Below are 18,789 nucleotides of genomic sequence, written 5' to 3'. Positions count from 1 at the left end.
TACCTTCCTACATAGTGCTTCATGGGAACTCATAGAAAAAAATCACATACAAGAAATTCTTAGGAATTGTCTTCAGTTCCTCATTGATCAGAAAATAGGGGACAGGTAAAAGCAGACTGGGGAATAAGGAAAGCAAAGGAGGAAAAAGAGGAAGGTGGAAAAGGGGATGGAAATAAGGATTATAGGAAGGAAACAAAGAAAAGGTTGGGGACATGGTGCCAAGAGAAAGTTTTGGGGAGGGCTTGGGCTTCAGTGTTAGTTTAGCTGTCAAACAGAAACTTAATGTCCAACATTAGACTAATGCTATCTTTACTGTTTTTACAGGCACACAGTTCGTTGTGGTCAGGCTGTCTCAGTCCACTGTTCTAACCCATGTGAGAATCTTTTGAATTGTGGACAGCACCACTGTGCTGAGCTGTGCCATGGGGGTCAGTGCCAACCTTGCCGGATCATACTGAACCAGAGTAAGTGGTGAGCATACCAGCCTTCACCTGTTCAGCATTTTTATCAATCCAGGAATGAAGACCCAAAAGAAATCCTTATTTAAACTCTAGATAGGGCTGGAAGGGATCCTAGGAGAATTATAATTTGAGAAGATAAACTATATTTATGGCCAAAATACTTTGCTAGCTATTTAATGTGGACAAATGAAAAGTCTTCAACTGAGTTTGAAAAATCAACTGCACAAAAATAGAAGGGAAGAGACTGAGATCCATACAAAATTACACAGAAAGACTTTGATTTAACTAAGTAAAAGCCCAAAAGAATCAGGAGCTAAAAATGGTCCAGAGATCAAAGGGACTCTCCCACACCACAGTCTATTCTGCTAAGACAAAATTGCCAATACATACTTAACTCCTGCCTTATCTCAAAATGGTTTTGAGGCAGCATGTAAGAATATATGAAATGTAACAAAACATAAAAGATGTGAAAAGAGAAAGAAAAATAATGCTAGGGACATAGAATGACTTATAGCTAAAAACTATAAAGACAAACATTAGGTCAGTTATACAGGTTTCTTAGGATAAAAAGAGATTATAGTTTTTGAGAAAAAACAATTATTCTTAGAACTAAGACCAGACAATTTTTTTCCCAAGAGAATCCCATTAAGAGAATGTTGAGTAATGTATGGCACAGTTCCTTACATAAAATTCTTACAGCACACATAACAAAACATTTTATAGTGCTATTTCTTAATGTAAGTGCCAAGATTGATCAGTAGCATGCCACCAAGGTAAAATTTAATAAAATAAAGCTCTGTAGGGCACCAATACATTATAGCCCAGGATCCTTGCATGTTAAACGCTTCATAGAAACAAAGGAATCATATAATAAATGGTCCTTTGTAACTCACTTCTTTCTCCTAACGTGTTTTAGAGATTCATCCATTTCATAGAATGTATCAATATTTCATTCCTTTTCTTGGCTGAATAATACAAACAGTCTCCAACTTAATGATGATTTAACTTACAGGGGTTTTTTTTTACTTTATGATGGTATGAAAGCAGTAATACACATAATAAATTACATGAGATATTCAGCACTTTATTATAAAGTTGGCTTTGCATTAGATGATTTTGTCCAACTGTAGGCTAATGTGAGTGTTCTGAGCACGTTTAAGGTAGGCTAGGCTAAGGTGTTATTGAGATGTAACCTCATCATAAGGAGTATCTGTATTCCATTTGATGAACATACCACATTTTGTTTATCCATGCATCAGTTGATAGACATTTGGATTGTTTCCATGTTTTGATTATTGTGAATAATGCTACTGTGAACATCCATTTACCAGTTTATATTTTTATCTCTTTGGGATATATACCTAGGAGTGGAATTGCTGGGTCACATGGTAATTCTGTGTTTAACCTTTTAAGGAATTGTCAGACTGTTTTCTAAAGTGGTTGTACTATTTAACTCTTATTGTGCTTTTAATTAATCTTTCTCTAGAGTTTAAAGGTGTTAAGCCACCCTTCATGTATTGTATTTATTGACCATTTATATATTTTCTTTTGTGAAGTATCTGTTCAAGTCTTTGGCTTACTGTTTAATTAAGTTGCTGATCGCTGTTGATTTATAGCAGCACTTTAAATACAGTCTGGTTTATTCATTATCTTAATGGCGTCTTTTGATGAGTAGAAATGTTTAAGTCTAATGAAGTTCAATTTATTAATTTTTTTCTTTTCTGATTTATATTTTTCTTGCTCTGTCCAAGATATCTTTGGCTAACCCCAAAGTCATAAAAACATTCTCTTATAGTTTCTTCTGGAAGCTTCGTTTCTGAATTTTACATTTAAGTCCATGATCCATGTAGAATTAATCTTTGTGTAAAGAGTGAGATAGGGTTCAGGTTCATTTTTTTCCATACATACATACAGTTATTCATCATTTGTAAAAATATTCTCCTTTTTCCATTAAATTAACTTAACATCTTGGTTGAAAATCAGCTGCTGTGTACATGCGAGTCTGTTTCTTCCACTGATCTAATAGTCTATCTTTACACCAATAACTGCACTATCATAGTTACTATAACCTTGTAAGTCTTGAAATCAGTAGTTTAACTCTTTCAACTTCGTTCTTTTTTAAAGATTATTTTGGTTTTTCTGGACTCCTTTCAAGTAGTCACTTTTTAAAAATTTCCCAAGCAGTTACTTTTAAATAGCATTTTAAATCTATTGTCCAAATTCTGTAGGACAATAACCTATGCTGATATTATGTAACTAAAATAATGAAAACCATCTAAGCATTATTATATCTTCAGTTCTCTCTTCCCAAGGTACCAGAGCTAATAGTTTTTGTGACTACAGGTTTGAGATGAATCCATGTCATCAAGACAACCGTAAATAAGTTTCCAAAAAAGTACACAAGTGCTCACTACTCCCTGCACCCCAGGGAGCCTCACAATTCTTGGTTTTCAACCATGGCCTTATGAACCAGATAGTAGTCTCTTAATTTAGAAGGTTGTTTAACTTTAATGCTGCTTGGGGACGTGCTACAGAGGCACCATCAGATTCTAACAGAGTCTAGCAAGGCTTTTTTTATTTCTTCCTGTGATAAAGCTTTTAGGTGAGGACTTAGAGCGCTGTATAAGCCATATTTATTTCTGCATCAGGTCTGATCAGTACTAATGAACAGCATTTTGTGTTTTCTTATAGATTGATTAGAATATTTTAAGAATCCATAGAGGTTACTGATCTTTTGTTTTTGAAATTGTGTCCTTAAGTATGCTACTGTGGCAGCACCTCCCGAGATGTGTTATGTGGAACAGATGTAGGAAAGTCTGATGGATTTGGAGACTTTGGCTGTTTAAAGATATGTGGCAAGTAAGGTTTTTTGTTTTTCTCAGTTAGACTAAAGCTGTATTTTATGCAACAGTTATGTAATAGTCTCTCGTTTTTCTTAACAGGGACTTGAAATGTGGGAACCACACGTGTTCTCAAGTGTGCCACCCTCAGCCCTGCCAGCCATGCCCACGGCTTCCCCAGCTGGTGCGCTGTTGCCCTTGTGGGCAAACTCCTCTCAGCCAACTGCTAGAACTTGGAAGTAGTGGTCGGAAAACCTGCATGGATCCTGTCCCTTCATGTGGAAAAGTGTGCGGCAAGCCTCTGCCTTGTGGTTCCTTAGGTAACTAGTAGGCATAAGAGTGTGAATGTTTGGCAGCAATGACAACTTAAGCAAAATGTTTTTAAATTCCAGTTACAATATTAGAGATTTTTCTAAATATTATGATCAAATTTGTCTGGGCACTTTTCCTTTCCTTCTCAAACTATACCTAGGGAAATATGTACTTACCCAAGAGATCTCTTTTGGAATTGGGTATTTTGTTGCTAACTAAGGTCAGCTGTGAAATTCTGTTCCAAGGGATTTATTATTTCTCTTAGTAGCCTACACTAGAATGAATGCCAGATATTCTTTTGTTAATCCAGATTTTGGTAAATGTTTAAAAACATTTTCATACAATAGGAACATCTTAACTAAAATTCTAAGTACAATAAAAGTTCAGCCATTTGGACCACTCAAGAAATGTCATTCTTTATAGCTAAGTTTCCCATTTAGCTGAGAATAGTATCTCCTGAGCATCATTTTAGATGGACATTTTTCTAAAATTCTCTTCTTTCTTTAAACAGAGGTAACTGTGGATAATTTCTTTCCCTTTATTGACCCAGAGTCATTTTCCTGAACCTCAGTTATTGTATTATGCTGAATACAATGATGCCCTCAGGGCTTGCTGAGGTATCTCAGGTGATTTCCCCACACAATGTGCAGTTTGGACTGTTTTATCTACTTATTAAAGCTTTTCGTTTATTTCTTCAGTGCTTTTGGTATGCCTATCGTCCCACCTGTAGTGACTCTTTCTTCTGTCTATGGCTTCTGATTACTTGGATATAGAAACCAGAAAAAAACTTGTTGGAATTAGTTATAAAGTAATAGTCTGAGTTTTTAACTGAGACTTTCTGAGTCAGTCCTTGGGAAATATATGTGTACAGTTATGCAGTAACCTGGAAACTTCCCTCCTAAGTGAGTGTTCCAAAGGCTTTGTGTTTAGAAAAATGAAAGTGGGCAACTAAATCTGAATAAGAGCAGTGTCCCTATAACTAACTTTGGTAAAGCTAGAATCTTTAGGTTTGGTTTCTGTTTTTATTGAAAAGTGATTTCATGTTTCTTCAAAGTATCAACAAGAACCAGTAGGAGCACCCTACCTAATTCTTTTTTTCAATCTGACTTTAAAATTATGTATAGAGGAGAAATACTCTCTTTTCATACTTTAATAACATGTTACAACTGCATTAGGAATATCAATCATCTATCTGTTATCCATGTCTACTGTGAAAATGTGTCTTCAGATAAGTCCTGTGACATAGAGATCAAGTGACTTCTAAATCAAGAAGGATGGTAAAGGTCTTCCCTTTTCAGAAAGCACATGAGTTAGTTTTATAAGAATTTCGTATATAATGACCAAAAATCCCACCCCGAGGCTAAGATAGCTTGTTGGCAATGAGAAAAAGAGGAAATGCGAAATAGTTAATGTAAAAGGACTTGAGCAGGAAATGGATAGTGACTATCAGTATGAACTAACCTGGAGAAGGAACAAGAACTAGACTGAATTGGATTGAGCTGCTCAAAGGCAAGCCCACGGCTAGTGGTAACAGTGGCTCTCCAGTTTATTCAGATCTGACTTATCTGTAGAAAGCTTATTTAGGTCTTTTAGCATCTCACCCAGTAGGAAATTTCCATTCTAGATATACAGCATTAGTACAAAAGACTGAGTGAATTCTGTTTTCAGGATGGTAGCATGGGCAGCTACTTGGACCTACTCCCCAGCAAAACAAGTAAAGCTAAGGAAAACCAAACAAGCAACCATCTAAAGTCTCCGGAAATTGTCATATAGCTATATATCAATTAAGAAATATTTATTGAAGAAAATACTACTGAAACTCAATAAGAACAACAAGAATCTGTCATTGAGTCACATCCCACTTCTACCCTTTCCCCTTGCTGACTCCCAGCTCAGCTTAACAAAAGCCCCACTCAGGATGAGTGTGCCCAAAATGGAGCTTTCTCTACCCTCAGCTCCCAGTTTAGGGTTTTTCATAGGTGGAACAGACTACCAGCATTTCTCATCCCCTGTAATTCCTAGTTGAAGAGGCTAAATTTTTGGTAATTGCATATGAGAGGTGGGGGCTCTCTTTGTCCACACAGCCCCACCCATGAGTTGGAGGCTCTACCTCAATCACAATAGGCTAAAATACTGGGGTCCCAATCACCCTCACTCCACCTTACTTGTAAAGCAGAGGTTTCATGCTAGAGGAAGTAAGACAGGAAAACCAGAGGCTACTATTCCATTCAGCACCCAGAGAAGTGGCTGAGACTTTCCGGAGGAAGAGGCAGTCTTTAAGAAAGAGAGCTACAAAGTACTCCCCAAAGGAACTGACTTTAATTTGAAACAGTGTGGGGGTAAGTTCAGGCCTAAGGCCCTTTGGAAAACAATAACTCCTTTTAATTAACAACAAAAGCAACAAGCTAAACTATTAGGCTAGCTTGTTGGTGCAGGTTATGGGGGGGATGGTGCTGGGAACAGTGAAAGAAATGGCTAGGAGGAGCCCTCCTGTGGTCAGAACAAACCTCACAGACTTGCCCAAATTAAACTGCTGAGCAATTTATGCCCCAAGGCATTGTTGAAACCAGTAGAGCAACCAGTCAGCAATTAGTGGAACCTCAAGAGTGAGTAATACCAAATGTGACAGAGAAATTAGGGAAAGAGATAGTCAAAGAGAGCTCTGCTAAAACCATTGTCATCCCAGGGTGACTATGCATACCCCCAAAGTTGTGCCATCCAAAGAATGACACCTAAGGCTTCATACCATAGAGGAAATAGATTTCATTAAAGTAACCTAAACAAGCACAAAACAAATAAACAATAAGAACAAAAATACCGTGGAGAGAGGAAGCTGTATGTAGAGTATCTACAAATAATATATCACCAAAAACATCTGGTTTCCAATAAAAAATTACAGAGTATACAAAGAAACAGGGAAAAAACACAGGCAACAGAAAGTTTCTGTTTTCTGTGAGTGACCAGTGTCAGATTTAACAAAAACTTCAAGGTAGCCATTATAAATGTGTTCAAAGAACTAAAGGAAATCATGCCTAAAGAAGTAAAGGAAGGTATAAAGACAATGTCTCATCAAATAGAGAATATCAATAAGGGGATAAAAATTATTTAAAAAGGACCAAATGGAAAATCTGGAATTGAAAAGTTTAGTAATTAAAATGAAAAATTAAAGGGACTCAACAGTAGATTTGAGCTGGCAGAAGAAAGCCTCAATGAATGTGAAGGTAGAGCTATAGAAGTTATATAACCCAAAGAACAGAGAGCAAATAGAATGAAGAAAAATGAATAGTGCCTCAGAGAAATGTGGGATATATGTAAGCAAACATATACTTATATGTTTGCTTGCATATACATACATATATATAAAAGATAAGAGAAAGGAACAGAAAAATATTTGAAGAAATAATGGCTGAAAACTTTCCAAATTTATTGAAAAACATTAATCTATATATCCAAGAAGCCCAACAAACTCAAATAGGGTAAATTTGAAGAAATCCACACCTAGGCATACAGTAAAAATACTGGAAGCCAAAAACAAGGAGAAAGTTGCAAGAGAAAAATGACCCAAGGGAAGCCCTATAAGATTAATAAGAGACTTCTTGTTAGAAACAATGGAGAACACTGCATCACAAACAGAAGGCCATGAAATGACCTATTTAAAGTGCTGAAAGAAAAAGCCCTGCCAAATACAAATCTTATATCTAGCAAAACTGTCTTTCAAATTGAAAATCAAAATGGAGAATTTTGTTACTAGCAGATTACTTTATAATAAATAATACTAAAAGAAGTTCTTTAGACTGAAAGCAAGTAAACCAAGATGTAAATTCAGATCCACACTTAAAAAAAAATAATGAAGGTAATTATAAAAGACCGTATAAGTGCATATTCTTTTTTCAACTGATTTAAAAAGCAGTTGTATAAAATAATATGTATATAATTGGAATGTTGGGCCTATAATATAGAAATATATCTGATAATAACAGCACAAAGGAGGTAGGAGGGATCAAAGTTGTATTGGAGTAAAGAAATTATATCACATAGTAACTCAGATCCACAGCAACAAATGAAGGAACCCAGAAATGGTAAATAAGAAAAATATAACAAACTATGAATATATACTTGTTCTCTTTTCTCAGCTTCTTTAATAGACATACAGAGTAATAATTATAACAATATATTATTGGGTTTGTAACATAGATTATATATGTTATATACATAACATATATAGCATATTATTGTATAACAGTAATAGCACAAAAGAGGAGGAGAGACGAGCTATATAGGAGTAAGGCTTCACTGGAATTAGGTTAGTTCATTAAATCTGAAGTAGATTCTGATAAGGTGCATGTGGTAAATCTAGCGTAATCATTAAAAAACTCAAAAACTTTAGTGAAAAATACCATTAAAGAAGAAAAATACTACAGAAGAAAACATTCACTTAATGCAAAAGAAAACAGTAAAGGAAGATTAGATTAACAATCAAGATACAAGATGTAGAAAACTAAGTGAAATGGCAAATGTAAACCCAACTATATCACTAGTCATGTTAATGTGAATGGATTAAATCATTAAAAAGCAGAGATTGTCAGACCAAATTTAGCGGGGGGGCGGGGGCAGAGAGAAGCAAGATATGCTTGCTACCTTTAGGAAATAGACTTTAGAGTCAAAGATACAATTAGGCTGAAAGTAAAAGGATGGAAAAAAATACATTGTGTGAACAGCACCTATTGAAAGAGACTATGAGCAGTCCCTGAGGGATCCTTGAAACAAGACTTATCCTAAACCTAATTTAGCAAAATGAATGGCAGACCACCTATCACCAGATGTTCACAGGTTTGAAGCAACGGGGTTATGGATTGTGGCTTTTGATTATTTATGATCCCCAGATGATTTGCAGTCATGAACACTTTAGTAAAGTCATCCATGGCTATAATTTTAAGTGGATCCAAGGCTAACCTGGAGACTTGGGGCAAAAATAAGGAAAGAGACAGAAGATCCATTCTTTGACTTAGGCAAAGCATCATGCAATCTAAAGCATAGTCCAGTAACTAATGCTGGGCCCTATTCTTGCTGGAAAAGGCCCAGCCTGCTGGATAAAGGGAAGATAGGGGAAGAAGCATTGATGACATCCTTCTTCCCTCAGCTTTGATTGTGGAGTTGCAGCGAAGAGAAGTAGAAGATCAATGCAGCTAGTGAATTTGGGAGTCTGAAATGAATAGTTGTAATTTTCATTCCCAGCTCTTTTCATTTTTATTAAAGATTTCATTCATACCTGTGAAAAGCTCTGCCATGAGGGAGACTGTGGACCATGCTCTCGCACATCAGTTATTTCCTGCAGATGCTCTTTCAGAACAAAGGTAAATCCCAAACATTGCTACAGTTATTGCCACCTATGCCTTTTAATTTGGTGATTATGGGAAGGGGAGGAATCAAAATAACCTTAGTTTTATTCCTTTCATACTATGTATAATTTATTTGATCCAGCCAATGTATACTGACACCACTATGGACCAAGTTGTAGGATAGGTATTGGTTCCGCGGAAGGGTCTAGTGCTCACAGCTCAGAGGCCAATAATGGAGATAGGGCAAGTACACAGCTCTACCAAATACAAGTGTGATAATGCTAGGTGCCAGAAGAGAACAGTAGCACTGTTGCAAGGAGTTAGCTAACTAAGAAGTTAAAGGGAACACAGTCCACAAGATCGCCCTCACTTTTGACTGCAAAAGTCAAAACCGCAAAAGTTTAGACAACTGCAAAAGTTTAGACAACTGAAATAGAACAGTCCATGTGACTACCCTAACTTCTGATACCAACTGCAAGCCCATTGGTCCCCAAGACTACCCTCAAAGTTTGATAATTCACTAGAAGGGCTCACAGGACTCACTGAAAACTATTATACTCATGGTTACAGTATGTTACAGGAAAAGGATAGAGATTAAAATTGGCCAAAGGAAGAAGCACATAAGGCAGAGTCCAAGAAAGTACCAAATGTGAAGTTCCAGTTGTCCTCTCCCCATAGAGCTAGAACAGCGTGACTTTTTCAGCATCAGTGTGTGACATTACGATGGAGTATTGCCAACCAAGGAAGCTTACCCAAGTCCGAATGTTCAGTTTTTATTGGGACTCTGTTGTGTAGACATGATTGACTGCCATCGTAGCTGATCTCAGTCTCCAGTCCCTCCCTCTCGAGGTCTTCTGATACTGTGTGACTCAAAGCCTCCACCCTAAATCATATCATTGGTCTTTTTGGTGTGGCCAACCTCTACCCTAAGACTATACAGTATGGCCAGTCTGTACTCTGACTCATATTATTAGACTATATGACCCTAGTCACTTGTGATCAAAGGCCCCAGGCATGTATACAGTGACACTCCTATCAGGCATATTCCAGGGTCTTAGATATTAGACCTATTATATTAGACATATTATATGCTGTAGGTGAATAAAAAATAAGGGATTGTAAGCTGAGAAGGTCTTTGCAATCCGTGAGGTCAACCAAGAGTTGCCTCGTCTAAGGGTTGCCTGCAGCACCTGGTCTTCCTAGGTGGTCTCCCATCCAAGTACTAACCAGGCCCAACCCTGCTTAGCTTCCGAGATCAGATGGGTTCGGGCTTTTCAGGGTGGCATGGCCATAGACAGGTTGTTTTCTTTTAATCACTTTGGTGAGAGTCTTTGAGAAGTGTGTGCCATATCTTACTGCCTCTTTACAAAGAATACTGTATTGTTTTTATTGGTAATTCATATTTATTATAGGGATTTGTGGGCGTTCTGCCTTTTCTTACAATTGTAGATACCCCTCCAGCATGTCATTTCTTCTGTACAATCCAGTGTTCACATTAATTGGAAAAGTAAGTCAATTTCATGAGTCACCTTTCCTTTACATCTTTAGAGAGCTTCTGGGGAACTTTTTCATATTATCAAACCCAGCCAACTCACTAATCTAAAACATCTTCAGTCAAAAAGCTTAAATTTGTTAGACCACTTCTGTTATCTAGTCTAGTAAGCTGCCTATATTTTTTTTAAGGTTATTTCACTAGAAGGAATGCTTTTGTCATTTTGTTTGTTTCTTAGTACATGGCAACCTGTAAATGGCATCAAGGCCAAATTCAGATGTAGATGCTGGACAACCAGCCAGGTTCACTCTTCCCCCAAGTGAGTGACTCGCTTCCCATACACCAGCCTCACCACACATGTTATTTAGGATCATGGCACCATAACATTACATGTGATAGACCTTTGGAGCCATTCACACATAGTGAAAACCACGGTAATAAAACTTCGAATGCCCAAGGACTGCTGTATTCCACTTTGCCACCGTCCAGCTGTGTTGTCAGGGTTGCTCTTGAGTGTGTAGAGCTGTTTACCCGAGCACTAAATGGTATTGGATTGTTGTATATTTTCAGTTCTTACATCTGGTCTTTTTTTATTGTTTTGTCTATATTTATCCTTGCTGGGCAGTTATTTCTCTTTGCTTTGCCTACCTGTAGCAGCTTTTCTTTCATTCAGATTTTATAGTACTTAATCTGCTGTGCATTTGGAGACCAGACCACAAAGATTGTTACAATAATATTTGCATGAAAAGTCAGTAAACCTGGAGCCCTATTGTGAATAAAGCATATTAATACAGGGACTGGGTTAACCTTGCTCCAGACAGGTGAAGTTGGTGAATAAACTGACTGCCAAAGAAATACAGGATATTTGGGATATACGTGTTACATTTAGCATTATACTATAGTTGTGTTGTTTCATTTATTCCTAAAGTAGTTACCCTTTCTTTTTCTTTTTCCATAGGAGCTTCCATGTACCAGTCTCAAAAGTGAAGGTATGACTGGGAAGGGACATGAGGGAACTTTCTGGGAGAAGGTAATGTTACGTAGGGTTTTGTATTTGTCTAAAGTCAGTGAAGGTACACTTAAAATTTGGGCATTTGATTATGTATAACCTTTACCTCATAAGAAAGAACCATAAATTGAATTCTAGTTGATGAAGTGCTGAAAATTTTAGGGGAAGCATATTCATGTCTGCTGCTTACTTTGAAATGCATCAAATAAAAAATAAGACAAAAAGGGATCAAATATATAGTAGCTGAAGGAAACTGGACTCTGGGTGGTGATCACACAATAAAATATATAGATGTCAGATTATAAGTACACCTGAAAATTATATAATTATATTAACCAATGTTATCCCAATAAACTTAAAAAAAGATAAAATCTATGTTAAATGATAAAAAAATAAGGTAAATTCATGAGTGTATAAAGTAAATTCAATAAGGTAAATTCATGTGTGAAAAAGTAATGGTAGAATCTAGTAGTGAGCATGTGAATGTTCACTGCAAAATTGCTTCAACTTTTTTATATGTTTGAAAATTTTCATAATAAAATATTAGGAGAAGTGAAAATAAATAATATTTAATGAAGCAAACTTTTTACACACAGACTCTGATGCTTGATTCCCTTAAGGATCTAGGACTGTTGGGTACCTGGAACAGGGATTCAGCCAGCAGCCATCTTACCCTTAAGGCCCAGAATATTGTTTCTTCTTTTGTCCTTGATCCTGCTGACCCACTCTATGATGCTTCTATATCTGTCTTACTAACATAGTCTTTGGTTTAAGCCACTTTAAAACCTTTTTGGAAAATGATAGAAGATAAATATGTACAAAATAAAAGTTCTTATTCTGATCAGAAAGAAAGCTGTTTTGGTTAAGATGCTTCTGGCTGTAGCTATCAGAAAACCCAAGAAAAACTGACTTTAGCAATCGAGGTTTACTGTCTCACATAACAAGAAGTCTGGAGGCTGAACAGGTCCAAGGTTTGTTAATTCCAAGCTCAGTGGTTCCAGGATCCAATTTAGCTTCTCTGTGATTTTCTTGGTTTTCCTCTCATGGGTATAAGTTAGCTACAGCAATTCCACACCTGAGTCCTCATCTAATAACATATGGAGGAAAAAAAGATTCTTAAACTTCTCATTTTAAGAGCAAGAATCCTGAAAGGTTCTTAATATACTTTGTATCATATTCTCTGCCTAAACCTTCACTAACAAGGAGAATGGGATTAACATGATAGGCTAGACTAGTCAACATATACCTCTGCAACTGAGGAGCACATGGGTATCCAATTTCTGAACAAAATTAAGGATGTCTTATCTTGAAGGTGGGGAGTAGCTGTATGGGAGCTGAACAAATATCTACATAAAAACCTCAGTCAAAATTTTGGTTATGAAAAACATAATTTGAAAAAAATTGCAACATTGGTACACTTTTAAAGTAAAAAGTGAAAATACACCCTTTTCCCATTTTTACATCCTAGTCACTTACCTAATGAAACCACTATCGATACAATAGTTTATTGGATGTGGGTCCAAATCATTTTCTGTATTCGTACAGATATACACATGCTAGTAAAGTTTTGATTTCCCCCCTAAACTTAGGTTTATACTAAAAATTCTGTTTGTAACTTGGGGCTTTTCCTCCCCTTGGTAATAAAGACATTTTTCCATATCAGTGTATATATCTTTCCCTCTTTCAATGTGTGGGTATACCATAGTATAGTTCACTGTTGTCCTTGGGTGGTCATTTAGATTGTCTCCAGTTTTTCTTCATTACAACTAGTGCAGTAACCATCTTGTTCCACCTTTTAAAACTTTATGATGAAAAATTTCAATCATATCTGAAAGTAGAGATACTCGTGTGTATGTATCACCTATCATCAACAATTATCAACATTTTGCCTATCTTGTTTCTTCTGTCCCTCCCTTTCCTACTTTTTATTTTCATTGAAATACAACAAATCTCAAATATCATTTCACTCATAAACACTTCAGCACCTAGCCCACTTTTTTTTTATTGAGATAAAATGCACATAACATAGAATGAAACATTTTAAAATATACAATTCAGTGTCATTTAGTGCATTCACATTGTTGTATAATCATCACCTCTGTCTAGTTCTAAAATATTTTCATCACCCCAAAGAAAACCCTGTATTCATTAAGTTTTCACTTCCCACTCACTTCGACCCCTGAGCCCCTGGCAACCTCTAATCTGCTTTCTGTCTCTATGGATTTACCTATTCTAAGTATTTCGTATAAATGGAACCATATAATATGTAACCTTTTGTGCCTGGCTCTTTTCATTTAGCATGTTCTCAAGGTTCATCCATGTTGTAGCACCTATCAGTACTTCATTCCTCTTTATGACTGAAGAATTCCATTGTATGTATGTGCCACCATTTGTTTATCTATTTATCTGCTGATGGACATTTGGGTTGTTTCCATCTTTTGGTTATTGAGAATAGTGCTGCTGTGAACTTTTGTACCAAATTTTATTTGAAAACCCGTTTTAAGTTCTTTTGGGTATATACCTAGAATTAGAATTGCTGGATCATATGGTAATCCTGTGTAATTTTTTGAAAAACTTCCATACTGTTTTCCACAGCAGCTATGGCATTTTACATTTTCACCAGTAGTGTGTGAGGGTTCCAGTTTCTCTATATCCTCTCCAATACTTGCTTTTTTCTGTTTTTTGTTTTTTTATTATTATAGCCATCCTAAGTGGGTGTGAAGTGATATGCTGTGGTTTTGATTTTCATTTCCCTGATTACTAAACGATGCTGAACTTTTTTCATGTAGTTGGCCATTTATATATCTTTGGAAAAGAATCTGTTCAAGCCCTTTGCCCATTTTTAAATTGGGGTTGTTTGTCTTTTTGTTGTTGAGTTGTAAGAGTTCTTTATGTATTTTGGATCCTAGACCCTTGCAGATATTTTCTCCCATCATGTGGGTTGTCTTTTCACTTTCTTGATAGTGTCCTTTGATGCACAAAAGTTTTTAATTTTGCTCAGGTCCAATTTATTTTTTTTCTTTTGTTGCTTGTGCTCTTAGTGTCTTAGCTATTTCTGAAATTATATCTTTAGGAAGGATTCCTTAAAATGGAATTGCTACTTATATTTTTTGATAGATACGTATATATTCTAAAAGTTTATACTCTTATCTGCTAAGTATGTGTGCCTTTTTCTCCACGCCTTCACCCATACCATATATTAAGCAGTCTTCCTATTTTCTTTTCTATTTTTTGACAATCTGAGTGGAAAATGATATTTTAATATGCATTTTCACCATAACATTTTCACCATTTTATTTACATTGTTACATTTCTATTTCTTCAGCCTGTAGTCATTCAAATATTTATTGGATGAATGTTAATATATATATATATTTTTTATAATTGCCCACAGCAGATGCTACATTTATGTGTGACAAGCGGTGTAACAAGAAACGGTTGTGTGGACGGCATAAATGTAATGAGATATGTTGTGTGGTAAGTGGACCTATCATTGGGCACAGTCAGATGCATTCATCTGGGGCCTGGGCTTCTGGAGGCCTTAGCCATCTGGAATGCAGCCCAGATTTAGAAATTACTGGAACAGGCCCCTGAGCAGGAGTCAGAGCTGCTCAAATCAAGCTGACCTCAGCTAGGTCAAGAAGTCAGCCAGTGGCGACACAGAGGAAGAGAAAGATGAAAGACAGAAGGCCTCAGGTTCCACAGCCCGAGACTACTAGACGAGTATACAGTCCTCTGTGGGAGATTGTGTGCTGTCCCAACACACAAACTGGCTTGGCCTTAGCAACTTGGGCTTCAGATGTCATATACTCCTTGGGTCAGGTTGGCAGCAAAATGAGTTTGGTATTTTTTAAAAGAAACAAGTTTTAGTTACCTGAAATACTCACTTCTATGGAACTAAATAAAGGAAGCACTACCTGGTGTCGGTACTGTGTTATCTTATCATATGTGTGTGTGTAAACAAGATAACACAGTACCAATAGCGGGGTAGTGCATACATACACACACGTATATGTATATATAAAATACATAATTGTTGTTACTTTTAAAATATATATATTGACGAGGTGAAGCATGATGAAATTATATAGTATGTCAAGACCTACTTATAAACCAGTGTTTGAGGGCTAAAGACTTCTTGTCGAAAATGTCAAGCATATACAAAAGCAGAAAGACTAGTATGAGTCCCCTATACCCAGTATCTACCTTTAGTAGTGATCAGCTCATGACTCATATTGTTTCATCTACATTCCCACTAATTTCTCCTCCCTTGATTATTTCGAAGCTAATCCCAAGCTCTCATCTCATCCATAAATGTAGAGAGCCTTTTTATATTATTAGTAATCTTATGGTTATTTATCTAAAATATAAACTCCTCTTCCTAGGATAAGGAGCACAAGTGTCCTTTGATTTGTGGGCGGAAACTCCGTTGTGGCCTTCATAGATGTGAAGAACCTTGTCATCGTGGGAACTGCCAGACATGCTGGCAAGCTAGTAAGAGTCTTTACTGTATACTTTATTATAAGAATTTTCTAGAAATTCAGGCATAATATATTTTGAAAGTTTGATAATACTTACATTGGTATGGATTACTGAACTAATGAGACTTCGTATTTCAGATATGTTGAGATTTTTTTTTTTTTAATTTATTCCTAGTGCTGTATTAATGTCCTGAATCTTTGAAACTTGGCATGTAGGCAACAATCCTAAGATGAAGTCTGGTTCATTAATGGATACCTCTTTTGCTACCTGCCTCTTAAATATTATTGACCCAGGTTCTGTCCTCAGCAAGTCTTCTTTCTCTATGTTATTAGCAGCAGTTTTGTAAACTTTTTGGTCTTAGGACTTATTTGCAATCTTAAAAATTATTGAGGATTTCAAAAGCTCTTTCTATGTGGGTTATAGCTATATTTATCATATGAGAACTCAAAACAGACATTTTTTAAATATTGATTTATTAGTTTGTTTTTTAAAAACAATATATCCATTACATGTTAACATAAATAACATTTATTTTTAGAAAAAGTATATTTTAAAAAATTAGTGAGAAGAGTAGATACCTGATTTAATAGAAGATAGTTGGATTCTTATATCTGCTACATCAATCTGTCGCAACATAGGTGAGGCATATGAAAAATATCTGGCCTCAACAGCTATTTGGAAAAGGGATGAGTATTTTTAAAACTTTTTCAAATATTGTGACTTTCTCCTTTGATATTATACCAAAACTCAGCCTCACTTCAGAAGAGACTTAAGTCAGTGTTTTTGTTTTTGTTCAATGTCACATTGAAATTCATTGGTTTTTGTTATATTTCAAGTGGCTCTTTTATATCATACACTGATAATTTGGAAAATAATTTTCACTGGGTTACGCATATCTTTGAAGTATTGACAAATTTTGTGTTATGCTATTAAAAACTCATACATTACCTAGTGTGAATATATGTATGCCTTAGTGTTAAAATGTACAGCTGAAACTCATTAGATTTCATTAACCAATGTCACCAAAAAGAAAATAAATAATTAATTAAAAAAAAAACTCAGACATTAATATAACTACCAATCTCCTCAGAAAAGTCTTGGGAAATATTTTAGAAAGTTGTCAAGCTCTTAGTGGTACATGTTTTCAAATATTCTATTGTCATTGAAAGCTTGAATTTTATTGTTGGCAACAAAGTCATTTTTCTTGACAGGCTCACTTTGTCCACTTTTTGCTAAAATATTAGCCAAGTATCTAAGTCTAAATAACTGTAGTTTGTCAGTGTTTTTTTAAGTAAAAATGGTGTTTTGAGGAAAAAAAAGATGTTAATTCAGCTCATAGCTCAAAGAAGTGTAATTTTTTAAAACAACCAGAATATTTTTTTGTGTTCAGCAAAAGTGCTTTATGCAGATTTCCCATTTCATTTCACAGAATATTAAAAAGACATGAATTCAAGGGTCAAGAGGTTTTTTTACTGCTTCATCAAGGCCTTTCTTGAGTGAAACTGGCATTTTTTATTTATTCTAAGTGCTTGGTAGTGAAAAATACAATGATTACAGTTTAATGCTACAGTCTTGATTTGCACTAAGGCCCTGGCAGTTTTTTTGCTTTTGTACCATCAGTGCAAATGTGTACATAAGTGAAAAAAGTAAATAACATCTTAGTATTATTATAAAAAGAGTTTTGACCTTGTGGACTCCCTGAAAGGCTCTTAGAGACCCCTAGGAAACCACAGAGCACACTTTGAGAACTGCTGCATTAAAATTGGCCTAAATCAGGGTTTCCCAAAATGTCTTCTCTAGAATGCTAGGCCTGTCTTCTTTCAAAAGCAAGTTGAGTCAGTGCTTTGTTGTAAGTCATACACACAGAGTTCCATAGAAACACTGCACATGGCCCCTTACCTTTTACCTAGCTATTTCACATATATTAGCTCATCCTTACAATAAGCTTGTTGAGTGGATAGGTCAAAGTTTCATATCCCCATGTGACCAAAAGGAAGCTCAGAGGGGTCAAATTACCTGCCCATAGTCTCTGAGCAAGTGAAAAGTAGGTCTAGAACTAGAAGCCTAAGCCTCCTGACTATATTTACAGAGTTCTTTCTACCATACTGTGTAGTTTCTGAAGGGTTTGCTGAAAAGTGCTAACTGGAAAAGAGCAGAAGGTGGGAGAATCCTGGAGGGCCCTGGACTTCCCAACTTGGGTGCTCTAGTTGAGAACCATGGCCAAGGGCCTGGCCTCTACCAAGGCCCAGAGTTAGAGAACTGGCTCCCCTTGGCATCTAAGGGTTAGGAGGGCTCTTGACAGAGTGAGCTGCTTGTTAGAAGTATCCCATGTGAGCTCTCATTTTGATTTGGCTGTGAAGTGTGCCCGATGAACTCAGTTGTAGCTCTACACTTCATTTCAACTTCACATTTCTAGCATCATAGATGTTGCTTATACCTATAAGAATTTTTTTGAATGGCTTCAGTAGCTCTTTAGGGTTTATATTCAAATGGATATTTTTGTATGTTTGTTATTTGCCCGTAGCTCTCATAATCTCTGTTCATTTTCCTAACCAAAACAACTAAAAAAAGAGCTGTATTTTTAGCGGAAGTCTCCTGTTCTCTCAAAAAGATACGGTCTATCGATCTGTTGTTTATAAAAAACATATAAAACTGTCTTGGGTTCACGGAATTAGTTTGCTGCAAGTAAAAATATATCTGTCTGCTCCTCTGTTACCAGCTCAACTTTCATAAAATAAAAACCTTTTTTAAAAAAGCAACCCCTCCAAAAATTCCTCTCTAGAAATAGAAGTCAAAAAAAAAAAGTGTGTATGTGTGTTTGTGATTATGTCCATGCTCATCCCAGACTCATGAG

The 18,789-nt window shown here is 36.0% G+C and overlaps 1 protein-coding gene and 1 non-coding gene across 5 annotated transcripts in view; one reads left to right on the top strand and one right to left on the bottom strand.

Moving 5' to 3' along the window:
* The window catches only part of NFX1 (nuclear transcription factor, X-box binding 1), a 59,274-nt gene that overhangs the window by 19,917 nt on the left and 20,568 nt on the right, over window positions 1-18,789 (top strand). For 3 of the 4 annotated variants that reach the window (XM_039875570.1, XM_039875569.1, XM_039875572.1), the window contains exons 7-13: window positions 325-464; window positions 3,221-3,320; window positions 3,404-3,621; window positions 8,870-8,967; window positions 11,403-11,433; window positions 14,848-14,930; window positions 15,839-15,947. In XM_039875570.1, the coding sequence (XP_039731504.1) occupies window positions 325-464; window positions 3,221-3,320; window positions 3,404-3,621; window positions 8,870-8,967; window positions 11,403-11,433; window positions 14,848-14,930; window positions 15,839-15,947 (779 nt within the window). The remainder of the gene's footprint in view (window positions 1-324; window positions 465-3,220; window positions 3,321-3,403; window positions 3,622-8,869; window positions 8,968-11,402; window positions 11,434-14,847; window positions 14,931-15,838; window positions 15,948-18,789) is intronic. The other variant, XM_039875571.1, reaches the window with a different exon arrangement.
* Window positions 10,131-10,248, bottom strand: LOC120613052 (5S ribosomal RNA). The gene has a single exon (XR_005655596.1). It is a non-coding gene; the product is annotated as a 5S ribosomal RNA (ribosomal RNA).

Source organism: Pteropus medius, unplaced genomic scaffold (assembly GCF_902729225.1).
Source record: "Pteropus medius unplaced genomic scaffold, Ma_sr-lr_union100, whole genome shotgun sequence".
Lineage (NCBI taxonomy): Eukaryota > Metazoa > Chordata > Mammalia > Chiroptera > Pteropodidae > Pteropus > Pteropus medius.
This window is presented reverse-complemented; position numbering and strand designations above follow the sequence as displayed.